This window comes from Oncorhynchus tshawytscha, linkage group LG23, assembly GCF_018296145.1.
Source record: "Oncorhynchus tshawytscha isolate Ot180627B linkage group LG23, Otsh_v2.0, whole genome shotgun sequence".
Classification (NCBI taxonomy): Eukaryota; Metazoa; Chordata; class Actinopteri; order Salmoniformes; family Salmonidae; genus Oncorhynchus; species Oncorhynchus tshawytscha.
Window position 1 is genome coordinate 26,845,754 of NC_056451.1, and position 20,645 is coordinate 26,866,398.

At 47.2% G+C, this 20,645-nt stretch overlaps 2 protein-coding genes and 1 long non-coding RNA gene across 3 annotated transcripts; all 3 read left to right on the plus strand.

Annotated features, from left to right (window-relative positions):
* The first annotated feature begins 388 nt into the window (after nt 1–388).
* Nucleotides 389–2,265, plus strand: LOC112237845. Its single transcript, XR_002951493.2, has 3 exons — nt 389–577; nt 669–721; nt 1,001–2,265. It is a non-coding gene; the product is annotated as an uncharacterized LOC112237845 (long non-coding RNA).
* A 269-nt stretch (nt 2,266–2,534) lies between these two features.
* LOC112237844 (dual specificity protein kinase CLK2) lies at nt 2,535–13,785 on the plus strand. The gene is made up of 11 exons (XM_042305079.1): nt 2,535–2,973; nt 3,859–3,949; nt 4,116–4,182; nt 4,280–4,396; nt 4,491–4,657; nt 5,105–5,199; nt 6,449–6,578; nt 6,658–6,740; nt 7,174–7,253; nt 11,194–11,284; nt 12,852–13,785. The coding sequence occupies exons 1-11, from the start codon at nt 2,914–2,916 to the stop codon at nt 13,026–13,028; spliced, it is 1,158 nt and encodes a 385-aa protein (XP_042161013.1). The 5' UTR covers nt 2,535–2,913; the 3' UTR covers nt 13,029–13,785.
* Nucleotides 13,786–18,039: 4,254 nt separating this feature from the next.
* On the plus strand, nt 18,040–20,176 carry LOC121840637 (complexin-3-like). Its single transcript, XM_042305080.1, has 4 exons — nt 18,040–18,268; nt 18,374–18,873; nt 19,076–19,163; nt 19,725–20,176. The coding sequence occupies exons 2-4, from the start codon at nt 18,680–18,682 to the stop codon at nt 19,944–19,946; spliced, it is 504 nt and encodes a 167-aa protein (XP_042161014.1). The 5' UTR covers nt 18,040–18,268; nt 18,374–18,679; the 3' UTR covers nt 19,947–20,176.
* The last annotated feature ends 469 nt before the right edge of the window (nt 20,177–20,645 follow it).

Sequence of the window (20,645 nt, forward strand, 5' to 3'; positions counted from 1 at the left end):
GAACAGAGAGTGGAGCTGAGGAACATGGTGGTGGAACAGAGAGTGGAGCTGAGGAACATGGTGGTGGAGCTGAGGAACATGGTGGTGGAACAGAGAGGAGCTGAGGAACATGGCGGTGGAACAGAGTGGAGCTGAGGAACATGGTGGTGGAACAGAGTGGAGCTGAGGAACATGGTGGTGGAGCTGAGGAACATGGTGGTGGAACAGAGTGGAGCTGAGGAACATGGTGGTGGAACAGAGTGGAGCTGAGGAACATGGTGGTGGAACAGAGTGGAGCTGAACATGGTGGTGGAACATGGTGGTGGAACAGAGTGGAGCTGAGGAACATGGTGGTGGAACAGAGTGGAGCTGAGGAACATGGTGGTGGAACAGAGTGGAGCTGAGGAACATGGTGGTGGAACAGAGTGGAGCTGAGGAACATGGTGGTGGAACAGAGTGGAGCTGAGGAACATGGTGGTGGAACAGTGAGTGGAGCTGAGGAACATGGTGGTGGAACAGTGAGTGGAGCTGAGTATCACTAAGACTGAACTGCAGTTCTACAAGAACAAGGTGGAGGAACTGGAGAGACAGAACACAGGTAAAGTAAGACCGCTGTATCTAATGTGATTACTGTAATCAGCAGAGTAGTGGTGTGTTGAATTCAACAGTTTCTTTGTATGATATTGTAGAATTTCAGGCCAGAGTGAGAGCCAGGTAGAGGAGCTGAAGACAAAGAATGCAGGTAATGTAGAGATTTAAATAATACAGTATGTAAAGAGGATGCTATATATTTGGTCCAAATCAGACAAGGAACAGGTTCCCAAAATGGTTCCTATATTAGTAATTTCAGCCCAAGCAGCTACAGGTAGCCGACTGCTTGTTTACACACCAATCTACATGTATAAACACATGTCCAATGGGACCAGATACAGACACTGAGTCCAACATCACTAACAGACTGCTCCAGTGTCTGGTGGCTTTGAGAGACTGATAGTGTTGATCTGTTATTCCTCTGATGCAGGTGTCTTCAGTGCTCCAGTGAGAGGAATACATGGACTTTGGTTTGTTCAAGTATGACCAGGGTGGAATGGAATGGACAGTACAATAGTCACGGAAGGTGACAGTATCTCTCCAATTCTGGGACTCTTGAACTGAAGGAGGGGGGTCTTGGTTTACATGAGTCTCTTATCAGGCTAAAGGATCTATGATGATTCTAATAAACACAGCTCCTTCAGTGACTTCCTGCTCTTTCCTATGTGAGATGAACACCACAAAAGCTGTAATAAAAAGTCCAATCTGTTATAACATTCCATGAAACATTATGACGGTAAAATAAAATGACTTAACGTCTTCTGTTCTGTTGACGTTTGACTGTATTTACTATGATATAGATGAATGTTCAGCTCAGTAGTTTGGGTGGAAGGCAAAGGGCCAGCGTTGGGGGTTAAAGTGGTAATATATTTATTGTATGTAACTACAGACAAAATTAAATAACAGTTCAGATCAACAGTCAGTTTAACTAATCATTTCAAGCAGAAATTGATCAATTACGATGCTAAAGTGAATGTTTAAGTGATAAATCACATCCACTTCATTCTTTCTCTGCTTAATGATAACACTAGCAGCCCATTTAGCCTATTAAAGCTATACTGCTCCCATATTGATCTGTTACACCTATCCATCTACTAACCGACATACAGGCCAGGTCAGTATCACCTAACACAGACGGCAAACTTTAAAGGTACAATCCTGAGTTTGTGTCAGCCCAACAGCAGCCCACCCACTTGGTTTGGTGTAAAGCTTAGAGATGGGTCTAGTCGTGCTTGGTAACATTATTCCTAAAAAAGTTTCAGAAGTTGCACCTGTGCTTGTAGTGAAGAGATGCACTACATGGCAGTTTGGAACTCAGTAGGGAATGTTGAAACTGAGGGCAGACACTTTTTACGCGCTACACCCTTCAGCACTCGGCAGTCCCGTTCTGTGAGCTTGTGTGGCCTGCCACTTTGTGGCTGAGCTGTTGTTGCTCCTAGACGTTTCCACTTCACAATAACAGCACAATAACAGTTGACCGGGGCGGCTCTAGCAGGGCAGAAATTTGACAAACTGACTTGTTGGAAAGGTAGCATCCTATGACGGTGCCACGTTGAAAGCAGTTCTTTGTGTAGGTGAAGAATATAAATGACATTTATATAAATATAAATGTGTAGATGTTTAAGTTCCTCCCTGGTATATCCGGAGAGTTAACTTCCTTGTAATTGCTTGAATAAAATCTTAACTTGAAAATGAGCTCTGCTTGATCCTTGGAACAATTTTTTCTTCAACAGCATACACAGAGGACAGGTGTAGAAAAGCACTATGCCAGAGTGCCGGGGTTAAGGAGGTGACAGGAGTGTCAGGGAGGGAAACTAAATATGCCCCTCGTACACTCGCACACACCTACACTCACACACACACTCCACATCTTGATTCTGGTCTCAGGACTTTCCCTGGGGGGTGTGACCAAAGGTTATTATTAGTGTCTGTCTCAACCGTCTTTCTCTCTCTCAATCTCCTGTATCCTTCTCATATCTCCCCTATCTACTTTCTCCTCTGTCTGTCTCTTTGCTTCTCTGTTCTGTCTTCATTGGTTCATCTAATCTGTCTTTTTCTCTCATCTTGTTTCATTCGTACTTCACTCTCTTACTTTTGTCTCTTCTCTGCCACTCTATTTTTCTTTTTGCTGTTTTCTCGTCCCTCTTGACTTTTGTCTGTTCTGTCTTCCTCTGCACTGCTTTTTGCTCTGTCATTAGTTTCTGTCTCCTCTCTTCAGTCATCTTTCCTGTTTCACTGTTTGGACTTTATCCTTCCTTCTTCGCTGTCTTCTTTACCTACGCTGTATCTTCCTCTCCCCTCTTTTCCCTTATCTTCTTTAATTCCCTCTCTCTGTTCTGAGTTATGGGGAAGACAGAGTTGTACTCTGTGTATAAGAGCTTTCTGGACTGTCTCTGCCTATCTGTGAGTACCCATCTGCATCTTCCCTCCTCTTCCTCCTCGTCTGCTTCTCTCTTCCATCGTCTCCTTTCCTTCTCTCTTCCATCGTCTCCTTTCCTTCTCTCTCCCATCCCCTCCTTTCCTCTGCTATGCACTGTTCATATGTTCACTGCCTTTTTCTTAATGTTTGAATTCATTTAGTTGTGTTTTGTGAAGTTGGATACAGCTCAGTTTTATTCCTGGCAACCCTTCTCTCTACCTGTGTTCTGCCTCTCTACCACAACTCATAGAGAGAGTCTGTGTGTGTGTTCATTCAGTCTATAAGCCACCCTCTAAGTCAGAGAAAGTTGCCCGCTCAGCACTCTCTCTTTCTCTCTGGCTCTCTCTTTCTCTCAGCACTTTCTCCTTGTGATGTTCTGATATTAATAACAGTCTTAGAATGTAGATGGAAATAGTCACAGAGCTGCTCCATGCAGGCCAGCCAGTCACATGACATTTCTCATTTAGGCCCGTAATACCAGGACAGGACAGGAGAGGGTTTAGGGCTCCACTCTACTGTATGTACAGATAACATAGTCCACTACTGATATAGTCCACTAGTGCATACTCTGTTTAAGTGCAGTTCAGTTAACCAGTTCAGTTCCAGGTGGAAATCCCAAGTCATTACATTCATCAGGAATGGACTGTTTTCTTAAAGAGTTAGGAGGAGCCTGTGGAATTGGATAACATCATCAGGGGCTTGCAACACTAGTCCTCATCTTACAAGCATTTTAGATTATTAAGCAGCTGTTATGTCAGCTGTGTGTGTGTGTGTGTGTGTGTGTGTGTTATTGAGAGGCTCAGTCCAGCTATGATGACGACTTTTGCCCTGTTGTCCCCTCCTCCAAACCCCTGACCTCTGACCCCTAGCGGAGCAGCAGTGAGGGGTCAGGGAAGAACGAGAAGGCCCCTGATGATGGTTACCTGGCCTACCAGAATGGAGACGTTCTACAAGAGAGATGTAGGCTATGTTTACATCTACTAGTCCCTCCCACTATCCTCTAGTCTTCACACATTGAAAAGACAGGATAGGTGAATGTTTTCGAGCCCTCTCATAAAAGAGACTCCTCTACTTCCCAGTCTTTAATTGAATCCCCATGCCTCCATCTCTTCGTCTTCCCCATCAGATGAGGTTATCAGTCTGTTGGGAGAGGGCACCTTTGGGAAGGTGGTGACGTGTGTGGACCGGCGCAGGTATGAGAGGCATTTATAAAATACACATGCACACTCGTAGAGCATCAGGTGGAGCGTGTGCTGGTTGTTAGCTAGCTGTTCTCTGTCTCTCTCTCAGGGCTGGGGCACGTGTAGCTCTGAAGATCATTAAGAACATGGAGAAGTACAGACAAGCTGCTAAACTGGAGATCAATGTCCTGGAGAAAATCAACGAGAAAGACCCACACAACAAACAGTACGGAGTCTGATGGACCAGTAGAAAGTTTGAGAAGTTTTTTTCCCTCACCTTCTGTGGCTTTCTCTTTACTTCTCCCCCCTCTCGCTCTCAGTCAATGTGTTCAGATGCTGGACTGGTTTGACTACCATGGTCATGTGTGTATCTCCATGGAGCTGCTAGCCCTCAGCACTTTTGACTTCCTGAAGGAGAACAACTTCCTGCCGTACTGTATGGATCACATCCGCCAGATGGCCTACCAGATCTGCCTCGCTGTCAACTGTGAGTGTGTCACACACATCTATGTATGCCCATGTGCATGCTGGTAGCTCTCCAGAACCAGGGTTGGTGGTGACTACTTCCATAGACTATGACATTACTTACCAGGGATTGTTTTGTGTCTGGTATTGGTCTCTTTGACCAGAAGAGGGCACTGGTTCATTGATGTAGCTCAGACTACAAGCCTAAAACTCAATTCTGGACCTCAAAGCCAGTTCCACTGCTTTTTTAATTTTTCCCCTCTAATCAGGGACTGATTTAGAGCAATTAAGTATCAGGCAGAACAGAAAAGCAGCAGGCTCTGGACCTCGTAGGGTCAGAGTTAAATACCACTGGTCTACTACATACTGTAGAGGAACTATGGGCAGCAAGTGCAACGCTGGGCCTTTTCACCTTGGCTGTCCAGGTATTATCATGATGGATGCATGGTTTATCTGTTTCCCTCTGCAGTTCTCCATATCAACAAGCTGACCCACACTGACCTCAAACCTGAGAACATCCTGTTTGTCAACTCTGACTACACCATCACTTACAATGCTGAGAAGGTGAGAGGGAGGGGGAGGGCTTTATCCTTCCTTCATCACTCTCTTCTTTACCTACACTGTATCTGGGGGTTTCTCCTTTGGGCAAAAGACCGTCCTCTGTCCTCTCTCTTTTGTCCTCTCTCATCTGTGACCCGGAAACCAATGAGTGGTCGAGGAGTGTGTCAATTTATTAGTAGGCAAAGAAGAGTGTCGTCCCCTCCTCGATAGCCACTTTTCATTGAGGACACTCATGTCTACAGTATCCTACTGCAGAAGAGTTTTGACTTCTGCCACACCCCATTTGAAAGATACCACACCCCATTTGAATCAGGTTTGGTTTTGTCAGAGGAGAAAAACATGCACACTTTAAAAACAATATGCTACGTATTGTTTTAACCATAAACTGTTTTGCATCTTAATTTGTTTTGATCACTTTAAACATTTATTTTGGGATCCACCCCTGTAAACGTCATTTGCCTGATGTGTGGAGAAGGACCGTCTCATTTCAACCCCGGTCACTCTCTTTGCCAATCCTCCTAGATTAACTTTTACCTTATTCAAAATGAGGCAATAGAGGACGAAGGATAGAAGACGGAGGACAGAGGGCGGAGGAGAAAGGGCGGAGGAGAGAGAGGACGGAGGAGAGAGAGGACGGAGGAGAGAGAGGACGGAGGAGAGAGAGGACGGAGGAGAGAGAGGACGGAGGAGAGAGAGGCGGAGGAGAGAGAGGGCGGAGGAGAGAGAGGGCGGAGGAGAGAGAGGGCGGAGGAGAGAGAGGGCGGAGGAGAGAGAGGGCGGAGGAGAGAGAGGGCGGAGGAGAGAGAGGTCGGAGGAGGGAGGAGGGAGGACGGAGGAGGAGGGGAGGACGGAGGAGGGAGGAGAGTGGGCGGAGGATAGTGGGCGGAGGATAGTGGACGGAGGGCGGAGGATGGAGGGCGGAGGATAGTGGGCGGAGGATAGTGGACGGAGGATGGAGGGCGGAGGATGGAGGGCGGAGGAGGGAGGGCGGACCGAGGAGGGCGGACCGAGGAGGGCGGACCGAGGAGGGCGGACCGAGGAGGGCGGACCGAGGAGGGAGGACCGAGGAGGGAGGACCGAGGAGGGAGGACAAAGAAGGTGAGCAAATCTAATTGATAAAATGCCTGTATCTTCCTTTCCCCTCCTTTCTCCCCCTCTCTCTCTGTCCCCCCTCTCTCTCTGTCCCCCCTCTCTCTCTGTCCCCCCCCTCGCTCTCTCTGTCCCCCCACCTCTATTTCTCTCGCTCTCTCAGAAGCGGGATGAGAGGAAAGTGAAGGATACAACAGTAAGGCTGGTGGATTTTGGCAGTGCCACGTTTGACCACGAACACCACAGCACCATCATATCTACACGCCACTACCGTGCTCCTGAAGTTATTCTGGGTAACCTACACACATCACACTCACACACTCTAATCTTGGACTATTGGCTAGTTGAACATTTGTTACTGTTCCAACTCAGAGCTGGGCTGGAGTCATCCGTGTGATGTCTGGAGTATCGGCTGCATCCTGTTTGAGTACTATGAAGGCTTCACCCTATATCAGGTACTGTGTGGACGTGTGTGTGTGGACATGTTTAACTATACTTATGGGGACCAGATGTCCCTACAAGAATAGTAAACAAATACAAATTTGACCAACTGGGGACATTTTGTTAGCCCCCACAACGTCAAATGCTATTTCTTGGGGGTTTAGGGTTAGGGTTAGGGTTAGAGTTAGGATTAGGAGTTAGGGTTAGTTTAAGGGTTATGAGCGAGGGTTAGAATTAAAGTTTGTGTTAAGGTTAGGTTTTGGGGTTAGAGTTACAGTTAGGGGTCAGGGTTTAGGGAAAACAGGATTTTGAATGGGACTGAATTGTGTGTCCCCACAATGTTAGTTACAAAAGACTGTGTGTGTTTGTTGTTTGTGTGATACAAGTGAAAGTGAACTAATTTGGGAGTTTATAGCTTCTGCTGACCAGTGTTTGTGTTTGTCTCAGACCCATGACAACCAGGAGCACCTGGCCATGATGGAGAGAGTACAGGGACCTCTCCCCTCTACGATGATCTGCAAGACCAGGTAACACATGATGACAGTTACACACACACACATACACACTCCTCATAGACACACATACACACTCCTCACAGACACACATACACACTCCTCATAGACACACATACACACTCCTCACAGACACACATACACACTCCTCACAGACACATATATACACTCCTCATAGACACACATACACTCCTCATAGACACACATACACTCCTCATAGACACACATACACACTCCTCATAGACACACATACACACTCCTCATAGACACACATACACACTCCTCATAGACACACATACACACTCCTCATAGACACACATACACACTCCTCATAGACTCACATACACACTCCTCATAGACACATACACACTCCTCATAGACACACATACACACTCCTCACAGACACACATACACAGACACACATACACACTCCTCACAGACACACATACATACACACTCCTCACAGACACACATACACACTCCTCACAGACACACATACACACTCCTCACAGACACACATACACATACACACTCCTCATAGACACACATACACATACACACTCCTCATAGACACACATACACACTCCTCACAGACACACATACACACTCCTCACAGACGCACATACACACTCCTCATAGAGACACATACACATACACACTCCTCATAGACACACATACACACTCCTCATAGACTCACATACACACTCCTCATAGACACACATACACACTCCTCACAGACACACATACACAGACACACAGACACACTCCTCACAGACACACATACACACTCCTCACAGACACACATACACACTCCTCATAGACACACATACACATACACACTCCTCACAGACACACATACACACTCCTCATAGACTTACATACACACTCCTCATAGACACACATACACACTCCTCACAGACACACATACACAGACACACATACACACTCCTCACATACACACATACACACTCCTCACAGACACACATACACACTCCTCACATACACACATACACACTCCTCACAGACACACATACACACTCCTCACAGACACACATACACACTCCTCATAGACACACATACACACTCCTCACAGACACACATACACACTCCTCAAAGACACACATACACACTCCTCACAGACACACATACACACTCCTCATAGACACACATACACACTCCTCACAGACACACATACACATACACACTCCTCATAGAGACACATACACATACACACTCCTCATAGAGACACATACACATACACACTCCTCACAGACACACATACACACTCCTCACAGACACATACACATCACAGACACACATACACACTCTCAGAGACACATACACATACACACTCCTCATAGAGACACATACACATACACACTCCTCATAGACACACATACACACTCCTCATAGACTCACATACACACTCCTCATAGACACACATACACACTCCTCACAGACACACATACACAGACACACATACACACTCCTCACAGACACACATACACACTCCTCACAGACACACATACACACTCCTCATAGACACACATACACATACACACTCCTCACAGACACACATACACACTCCTCATAGACTTACATACACACTCCTCATAGACACACATACACACTCCTCACAGACACACATACACAGACACACATACACACTCCTCACATACACACATACACACTCCTCACAGACACACATACACACTCCTCACATACACACATACACACTCCTCACAGACACACATACACACTCCTCACAGACACACATACACACTCCTCATAGACACACATACACACTCCTCACAGACACACATACACACTCCTCATAGACACACATACACACTCCTCACAGACACACACATACACACTCCTCACAGACACACATACACACTCCTCACAGACACACATACACATACACACTCCTCACAGACACATACACATACACACTCCTCACAGAGACACATACACACACACTCACAGACACACATACACACTCCTCACAGACACACATACACACTCCTCACAGACACACATACACACTCCTCACAGACACACATACACACTCCTCACAGACACACATACACACTCCTCACAGACACACATACACACTCCTCACAGACACACATACACACTCCTCACAGACACACATACACACTCCTCACAGACACACATACACACTCCTCACAGACACACATACACACTCCTCACAGACACACATACACACTCCTCACAGACACACATACACACTCCTCACAGACACAAATACACACTCCTCACAGACACACATACACACTCCTCACAGACACACATACACACTCCTCACAGACACACATACACACTCCTCACAGACACACATACACACTCCTCACAGACACACATACACACTCCTCACAGACACACACACACTCCTCACAGACACACACACTCCTCACAGACACACATACACACTCCTCACAGACACACATACACACTCCTCACAGACACACATACACACTCCTCACAGACACACATACACACTCCTCACAGACACACATACACACTCCTCACAGACACACATACACACTCCTCACAGACACACATACACACTCCTCACAGACACACATACACACTCCTCACAGACACACATCACAGACACACACACACTCCTCACAGACACACATACACACTCCTCACAGACACACATACACACTCCTCACAGACACACATACACACTCCTCACAGACACACATACACACTCCTCACAGACACACATACACACTCCTCACAGACACACATACACTCCTCACAGACACACATACACACTCCTCACAGACACACATACACACTCCTCACAGACACACATACACACTCCTCACAGACACACATCACACACTCCTCACAGACACACAGACACACTCCTCACAGACACACATACACACTCCTCACAGACACACATACACACTCCTCACAGACACACATACACACTCCTCACAGACACACATACACACTCCTCACAGACACACACACACTCCTCACAGACACACATACACACTCCTCACAGACACACATACACACTCCTCACAGACACACATACACACTCCTCACAGACACACATACACACTCCTCACAGACACACATACACACTCCTCACAGACACACATACACACTCCTCACAGACACACATACACACTCCTCACAGACACACATACACACTCCTCACAGACACACATACACACTCCTCACAGACACACATACACACTCCTCACAGACACACATACACACTCCTCACAGACACACTCCTCACAGACACACACACACTCCTCACAGACACACATACACACTCCTCACAGACACGCATACACACTCCTCACAGACACACATACACACTCCTCACAGACACGCATACACACTCCTCACAGACACACATACACACTCCTCACAGACACACATACACACTCCTCACAGACACAAATACACACTCCTCACAGACACAAATACACACTCCTCACAGACACACATACACACTCCTCACAGACACACATACACACTCCTCATAGACACACATACACACTCCTCACAGACACACATACACACTCCTCACAGACACACATACACACTCCTCACAGACACACTCCTCACAGACACACACACACTCCTCACAGACACACATACACACTCCTCACAGACACACTCCTCACAGACACACATACACACTCCTCACAGACACACATACACACTCCTCATAGACACACATACACACTCATCACAGACACACGTACACACTCCTCATAGACACACATACACACTCCTCACAGACACACATACACACTCCTCACAGACACGTACACACTCCTCACAGACACACATACACACTCCTCACAGACACACATACACACTCCTCACAGACACACATACACACTCCTCACAGACACACAAAATATACACTTTGTGTGATTTGTCCTTTCAGGAAGCAGAAGTATTTTCACTGCAGGCGTCTAGACTGGAACGATAACTCCAAGGCAGGACGATTCGTCAAAGACCACATTAAACCTCTATGGGTAAGTTACCCCTGAGATAAAGACACTCTAACCTGAGACTGGACTGGAACGATAACTCCAAGGCAGGACGATGCGTCAAAGACCACATTAAACCTCTATGGGTAAGTTACCCCTGAGATAAAGACACTCTAACCTGAGACTGGACTGGAACGATAACTCCAAGGCAGGACGATGCGTCAAAGACCACATTAAACCTCTATGGGTAAGTTACCCCTGAGATAAAGACACTCTAACCTGAGACTGGACTGGAACGATAACTCCAAGGCAGGACGATGCGTCAAAGACCACATTAAACCTCTATGGGTAAGTTACCCCTGAGATAAAGACACTCTAACCTGAGACTGGACTGGAACGATAACTCCAAGGCAGGACGATACGTCAAAGACCACATTAAACCTCTATGGGTAAGTTACCCCTGAGATAAAGACACTCTAACCTGAGACTGGACTGGTAAAGCCTTAGATACTTGACACCTAAAGACACCCGTCTCAACGTCAACAGTGAGGAGGCGACTCTGGGATGCTGGCCTTCTAGGCAGAGTTCCTCTGTCCAGGTTCTGTGTTCTTTTGCCCATCTTAATCTTTTCTTTTTATTGGCCAGTCTGAGATATGGCTTTTTCTTTGCAACTCTGCCTAGAAGGCCAGCATCCCAGAGTCGCCTCTTCACTGTTGATGTTGAGACTGGTGTTTTGCAGGTACTATTTAATTAATCTGCCAGTTGAGGACTTGTGAGGCGTTTGTTTCTCAAACTAGACACTAATGTACTTGTCCTCTTGCTCAGTTGTGCACCGGGGCCTCCCACTCCTCTTTCTATTCTGGTTAGAGCCATTTTGTGCTGTTCTGTGAAGGGAGTAGTACACAGCGTTGTACAAGATCTTCAGTTTCTTGGCAATTTCTTGCATGGAATAGTCTTCATTTCTCAGAACAAGAATAGACTGACGTGTTTCAGAAGAAAAGTCTTTGTTTCTGGTCCTTTTGAGCCTGTAATCGAAAACCCACAAATGCTGATGCTCCAGATACTCAACTGGTCTAAAGGAGGCCAGTTTTATTGCTTCTTTAATCAGAACTACAGTTTTCAGCTGTGCTAACATAATTGCAAAATGGTTTTCTAATGATCAAGTAGCCTTTTAAAATGATAAACTTGGATTAGCTAACACAACGTGCCATTGGAACACAGGAGTGATGGTGCTGATAATGGGCCTCTGTACTCCTATGTAGATATTCCATCAAAAATCAGCCGTTTCCAGCTACAATAGTCATTTACAACGTTAATAATGTCAACACTGTATTTCTGATCAATTTGATGTTATTTTAATGGACAAAAAAATGTGCTTTTCTTTCAAGAACAAGGACTTTTCTAAGTGACCCCAAAGTTTTGAACGGTAGTGTAGATGCCTTAGATACTTGACACCTGAAGATACCCTCTAACCTGAGGCTGTGCATAGATATCTTAGATAACTTCAGAGAAAAGACATCCTTATTGATGTCTTTGTGTTAGTTGAACCCCTCCTCTCTCTCTCTCTCTCTCTCTCTCTCTTTCTCTCTCTCTTTCTCTCTCTCTACTTCAGAGATACCGGTTATCAGAAGCTAAGGAGCATCATCAGTTTTTTGACCTGTTGGAGAAGATGCTGGAGTACGAGCCCTCCAAACGCCTCTCTCTCTCCTCCGCCCTCCTCCATCCCTTCTTCCTACCACTCCGTAGGGGCAGCAAGGCCTGGGAGAGCACCCAGAACATATGCCGATGACCACTGACCTTTAACCCTTGACATGGATGAGAGGAAGGACAGCCCAACCATGTCATACAACGTGCTGTTGTAATCTGTCAGGAAGTCGTGCTTTGTGACAAACTGGTGTCCGGAATCCCTGTGTATTATGAGGGAAATAGGCTAATCTAATCTCAGTGTTTGGGGCAAATGTATCCTTCTCCACCTTTAACATAAAAAATGGAATGGAGAGAGTCTGTCACTTCCCTTTAGGGTTTGATTCAGTGGAGGCTGCAGAGGGGAGGACAGGCTCATAATAATGGCTGGAACGGAGTGAATGGAATGGCATCAAACCAGGTGTTTGATGTATTTGATATCATTCTACTCATTTTGCTCCATCCCTCCTCCCCTCCATCTCCTCCCCTCCCCTCAAGGCAGTGTCCTTACGCTGATTGACAGCTTCGCTGCACAGTGGAGGCGGGCCTAGTGATACATGCATTATGTATGTAGAGCACACTGTTTTAACTGCAGCGTAACATTACACACACACACACACACTCTAACTATTACAGTTTTATTTTTGTAACGCTGTAACTGGAGATTGTTGTTGACACTTTTGTTTATGAGCTGTATAAACTGTTTATTAATCTATAATAATGTTGCATTTGCACAGATGGGCTCATTGCTCCCTACAACACACACACACACACACACAGCATTTATTTTTGTAACACTAACGGGAGAGATTGGTGGAATGACTTGAATAAACCGTTTATTTATGGTGCTATAATAATATGAACCCTTCTACTGATATATATCCTACTAGCTGAATCACACAGACACCAACACACCACCCTGTGCTCCATTTGGACCCTGGCTTCAGAATTAGATTTATTGCAAGCTTAGTAGGGAGCATGGCCATAAGGCTATATACACACACACAGAGACAGAGAGAGAGAGAGAGAGAGAGAGTCTTGATGAGTTTTCTTTCTTCAGCCTTGGCAGTGCTGAGAGGTGGCTTTAAGGCAGTGCTGAGAGGTGGCTTTAAGGCAGTGCTGAGAGGTGGCTTTAAGGCAGTGCTGAGAGGTGGCTTTAAGGCAGTGCTGAGAGGTGGCTTTAAGGCAGTGCTGAGAGGTGGCTTTAAGGCAGTGCTGAGAGGTGGCTTTAAGGCAGTGCTGAGAGGTGGCTTTAAGGCAGTGCTGAGAGGTGGCTTTAAGGCAGTGCTGAACGTAAGCTCAGTCTGAAAGTCAACGTATGATTAATGTAGTGAGACCTCAACCGTCTATATCTGAGTGTAGAGAGAGACACTGACAGAGGAAGTGTGTGTGAGTCAGCATGTGTGTGTGACCGACTATTAGTTGAACATTTTATTCTCATGTGTTTGAGTGTGTGAAGCTCACAGGGGAAGCACATGTGTGTTTCCTATGTCTCTGTGTGTCTTGTCAGTGAGAGCAGTCCAAGACTGAGTCATGGTAATTCACACACACTAACATTAGACAGCCCTGTTATTGTACTGGTCTGAAAGGAATGACCTCAGTACATCCCTGACCTGTGCGTGTGTATAAGAGAGAAAGAGGGAGAAACAGTGTGTGTGTTTGTGTGTTTGTTTGTTTGTGTGCGTGCGTGCTTTGGTCATGTTGGCCGCCCTTCACATGCTGGACACTGATCCACAGTGGAATCCCTTAAGAAGCTCAGACATCAGTGACTCTGGAAGCTCCAACACACATACACCACAGGAGGTTGGTGGTACCTTAACTGGGGAGGACAGGCTCGTGGGAATGTCTGGAGCGGAATACTGGGAATGGTATCAAATACATTAAACACCTGGTTTCCATTTGTCTGTTCCAGCCATTATTATGAGCCGTCCTCCCCTCAGCAGCCTCCACTGACATACACACTTTACACCCTGCTAACCGTCCACCTTCCTCCTGGACTCACTGGACTCCTTAATGTCTTGCTGTCCCATGTGTCCCTGTACTCTGTCTTACCCCCTCCCCCAGCCCCCCACCCTCCTTATGTTTGCTTGATGTTTTTTGTCATTTTCTGTCTGCTGTCTCTGTTTCTCTCTTCTTGATTTCTCTGTTGTCTCTTGTCTTATTATTATGTTGTTTTGTAAAGTGTTGTGACTTTGTTAAATGCACTTTAAATAAATTCAGATTTTATTTGATTTTTTTACAAACACATTACACAGTTTGTATAACATCTATCTTTATCATGAAAGATCCCATGTAACTACTATTCTCCTCACAGTAGTTTCTAAGTATTATGTCCCTCTAAAGACACTGTAGTGTCCCTACCCAGCATCTGTGTGGTACATTGAAAGGTGTTAATGTTGCCCGTTGACTTATCTCACCCTCTCTGGCAGTAGGATGTCGTCAGTTTCAAATTTCTCCCCCTAGCGGTTATAATTATAGAAGAGCTGGTCCTAAATCTGTGCATAAGGATCTGTGACAGAGAGGCTGTGGGGGCTCTCCTCCATCTCGTTAAGGAATTAATGGTGTCCTCATCTGTCACAAACCAAGGCCCAGGGGGTTGGAGGTGAAGAGGGGGAGGGGAGAAGGGGAGGTTGGATTGACTTGGCGAACCTTGAGGGCCCCACACACACACTCTCTCCCTCCATTCCCCATGTCCTGTCAAATATGTCCTGGCTGAGCTTGAACTGTACAGATCTACTATCTTAATTTCATCACTATGTTGTTGCAGAGCACTTCCTGCGCAGCAGGAAATGCAAACTTGTAGTGTGTTCAAGGTTTAAAAAGGCTTCTAAAGTTTATAATTCCCACTTAAATATGTCAGATTTGATTTGCCCTAATGACCAATGTATTAATCCCTACAAAATTGTCCATAAATTATAACCCACATAATAATTCACAATTCCTGATGCAGCAGGAGAAGATGAATGGACACCAAGCCAAAGGGAACAGCTGGTCACCTGATGTCCTTCTCAGGGTTCTGTCACAGCTTTATGTCTCCTTTCTTTGTGTTTTTAGTTTGTATAACGCTACAGACACACACACACACCTACACACACACACACACACACCTACACACACACACACACACCTACACACACACACACACACACCTACACACACACACACACCTACACACACACACACGTGTATTCCTGGCACTAGCCACACACGGCTAGTAAAACAGACTGTCTGTGTCCTGACAACTGCTCTTTCTGTCCGTCTCACAACAGACCTGAGATAAACAGGGGTCATATCGCTTCTTTCAATGCTCTCTACTCCCTCACCATCCCTCCGTCCATCCCTCCCTCCCATACCTCCATCCATCCCTCCCATACCTCCATCTCTCCCATCCCTCCATCCATCCCTCCCATACCTCCATCCCTCCCATCCCTCCATCCATACCCCATCCATCCCTCCCATACCTCCATCTCTCCCATCCCTCCATCCATCCCTCCCATACCTCCATCCCTCCCATCCCTCCATCCATACCCCATCCATCCCTCCCATACCTCCATCCCTCCCATCCCTCCCATACCTCCATCCCTCCCATCCCTCCACCCATCCCTCCCATACCTCCATCCGTGCCTCCATCCCTCCCATACCTCCATCCCTCTATCCATACCTCCATCCCTCCCATACCATCCCTCCATCCCTTCATCCATCCACCCATCCCTCCATCCATCCCTTCATCCCTCCATCCCTCCCATACCTCCATCCCTTCATCCATCCCTCCATCCCTCCTCCCCTCCATCTGTACCTCCATCCCTCCCATACCTCCATCCCTTCATCCATCCCTCCATCCCTCCTCCCCTCCATCTGTACCTCCATCCCTCCCATCCCTCCATCCATACCCCATCCATTCCTCCCATACATCCATCCCTCCCATCCCTCCATCCATCCCTCCCATCCCTCCATCCATCCCTCCCATACCTCCATCCATCCCTCCCATACCTCCATCCCTCCCATCCCTCCACCCATCCCTCCCATACCTCCATCTGTACCTCCATCCCTCCCATCCCTCCCATACCTCCATCCCTCTATCCCTCCATCCATACCTCCATCCCTCCCATACCATCCCTCCATCCCTTCATCCATCCACCCATCCCTCCATCCATCCCTTCATCTCTCCCATACCTCCATCCCTTCATCCATCCCTCCATCCCTCCTCCCCTCCATCGGTACCTCCATCCCTCCCATCCCTCCATCCCTCCCTCCATCCCTCCCTCCCTCCCTTTCCATCACCTGTTCTCTCTATCTGCTGTGTCTGAGTACCTGGAATGACTTGCCCTGTCAGTCTCAGGTGGTTTACATAAGCAAACAATTGGGGAAACGCTGCAGAGTGCACACTGTTATGTTTCCAAGCCTGTTGAAGATCCATAATGGTTGAAGTGGTGCTGTTTGAGACTAGAACAGAATCTAGAGTATGAGAAGACATTGTCCTTTTTCCTCATTCCTGCCCCTTTTGCTGGATGGTCTTCAGATCAGTATGTAGTAACTACTGTCTTCTGCTCTGAACAGACTGCTGTCTCATACTGACAGACTGACTTTCCCTCACGCCGTCTATCTCTCTCTGTCTGCCTCTATATTCCTGTCCATCCATCTCCCATTATCTACTGAACTCAGAGCCCTTCCATCCATCTGGCCTGTCTTAAACCTCCACCGTCATCCTGATCACAGCTGGTTAAACCTGATCGAAGATCACTTTGTCTTTCTTCCTTCTAATGGTTGGAGATTGGGTATTGGGATTGCATAAACAGATCCCAGACCTGTGCTTAAGGCATCATCTACTTAGAAAGCGTGAGGGATGGTAACATGTTGGAACTTTTTAAAGGTAATAATACCCTGCCATCCTTTCTGTTTGTCACACAAGCACACAGTCAGTCAGGAGAGTGTCTAACCCAACATGACATCAGCTAATGTGTCTCTAAGTCTACTTCATACACAGTGTGCAGTCCCTGTTTCTGCTAATGAGATTCCCCTCGTTAAGTCCATAAGGAGGTCATCTCAAGGGGGGTAATAGTAAAGAGGGAGGGGTATAGAGGATGAGGGGGAATGGTTTGAGTAGTAGATCCTCGGGGAGGAAAGCTGTTATTTTCACCTGAGAGGGCAATAGAACACACAGCACAAGGGGTGGAGGAGAGCAGGAAGAACTTTGTCTGTGGGGTTGCTCTTCTCATTGCCTTCAGTTGACCTCAAGGCTTTGTGGAACTGGACTATGGGACACGGTTAGCTACAGTATATGGCCTCTGGCTGAAGCTCTAAGGACTTTATGGGTGTTTGAGGCTCAGGCCTACTGTGGATGTCTGGGTAAGGAAGTACTGGACTGGGCTTGTTGTGTGTGTCTATCTGAAACGCTGCACATGCTGTCTGGGTGTAATCTCTAACTGCCTGTCTGTGTCCTTGTCCTTGCAGGTACTGAGCCCCTGAGTCATTGTCTATGAATACACTGGCTGTCTGTACTGTAGTGAGTGTGTCCAAGACAGCTAACCTCAAGGAGGAAGATGTGGGAGATGCGCACAGACACAAACATATGTCCTACAGAACATGAATGAAAAATAACACTCTTTGATGCTTCTGAGTGTGAAGTAACACAGATAGGTTACACTACAGAGAGTTCTGGACGTACCCTCTCTTTCTCTCTTTCTCTTTCTCTCTCTCACATACACACACACACACACACACACACACACACACACACACACACACACACCCTGAGACATGGATACTATGGTGAAGCAGTCTCTGGCGGTGCCCATAAAGAAGCTGTCCAGCTGTGTGACAGGAGTGAAGGAGAGAGAGGTGTGGGCCAGGCGCAGGGCCAAGAGGGGGACAGGAGGAGTAAAGAGCAGCCCTCCACGGACGGGACAGACCTCCGTCACACGCTCCTACCAAGCTGACCTGGAGAAGGAGAGGTGAGTGACCGAAAACATAACTACAACATGACCACTGTGGTCACTGTGGAGATTAGAAACAACACCATGAGGAGATTATGGATGAAAACCAGCTTGGTAACAGACAGGTTGGGGGTTGGCGGTGATGGGTTTTAGGGCAGGGATGTATTTATGTTTGTGTGTGTGTCTGTCTATGTGTTACATGTAGTTGTGTTGATTCCAGGAAGCTGAGGGAAACCCTGAATGCTCAGAAGCATGCAGAGAGAGCCGCCATGAGGGATCACTTCAGGAAGAAGTACCAGCTCTCCAAGGTTAGTGTGTTGCATTAGCAGAACAAATTATACCCCTATCTCCTAGCCCCTATCTCCTAGCCCCTATCTCCTAGCCCCTATATCCTAGCCCCTATCTCCTAGACCCTATCTCCTAGACCCTAGCCCCTATCTCCTAGCCCCTATCTCCTAGCCCCTATCTCCTAGCCCCTATCTCCTATACCCTATCTCCTATACCCTATCTCCTAGACCCTATCTCCTATCTCCTAGCCCTTAGCCCCTATCTCCTAGCCCCTATCTCCTATCTCCTAGCCCTTAGCCCCTATCTCCTAGCCCCTAGCCCCTAGCCCCTAGACCCTATCTCCTATCTCCTAGCCCCTATCTCCTACCCCTAGCCCCTAGCCCATAGACCCTAGCTCCTAGCCCCTAGCCCATAGACCCTAGCTCCTAGCCCCTAGACCCTATCTCCTATCTCCTAGCCCCTAGCTCCTAGCCCCATACCCATAACCCTTAAAGCAGTGCTATATTTAAACTGTATTTTTTCCTTGTCACCCTACCCCTCTCTTCCCAACTCTCTTCCCAACTCACTTCCCAACCCCCCAGAGTTCCAAGGACACCAGCCACCTGAGTGCGGCGCAAGGGAAAGTGGCACTCCCCCGTCAACTGGCTAAACTGATTGGTCCTGAGACCCCGGCCAAGGACGATGGCTACAGCCTGCTGAGCGCCTTCCAAGGACTCAACTTCAACATGGGGATGCTTGGAGGCAAGCAGACCAAGTCGTCCACTCCAATGTCAGTCAACGGAGAGGCCTGCAAAGTCATGTGATCAAAGAGAACATACTAGATACTACACAGAATCAACCTGCAACATGCTAAAAACATGCCTTATGCCTAAATGATGAAGAATAACATTTTAACACAACATAGTAGCAGATTGGAGGGAACACATTGACAGACGACTTTGTCACACTTTATCTCCTTATCTGTCTTTAACTCTCTCTCTCTCTCTTCCCCCCCTCTCCCTCTCTCTCTCTTCCCCCTCTCCCTCTCTCTCTCCACCCCTCTCTCTCCACCCCCTCTCTCTCACTCTCCCTCTCTCTCTTCACCCTTACTCTCTCTCTCTTCACACCCCCTCTCTCTCTCTTCACCCCTCTCTCTCCACCACTCTCTCCCTTTCTCTCTTTCTTCACCCCCTGCTCTCTCTCTCTCCACCCCTCTCTCTCCACCCCCTCTCTCTCTCTCTCCCTCTCTCTCTTCACCCTTACTCTCTCTCTCTTCACACCCCCTCTCTCTCGCTCTCTCTCTCTTTTCACCCCTCTCTCTCCACCTCTCTCTCCCTTCCTCTCTTTCTTCACCCCCGCTCTCTCTCTCTTCACCCTTCTCTCTCTCTTCACCCGCCTCTCTCTCTCCCTCTCTCACACACCAACCGCCCCCCCCCTCTCACTCTCAATTCAATTCAAGGGCTTTATTGGCATGGAAAACACGTGTTAACATTGCCAAAGCAAGTGAGGTAGATAATATGTAA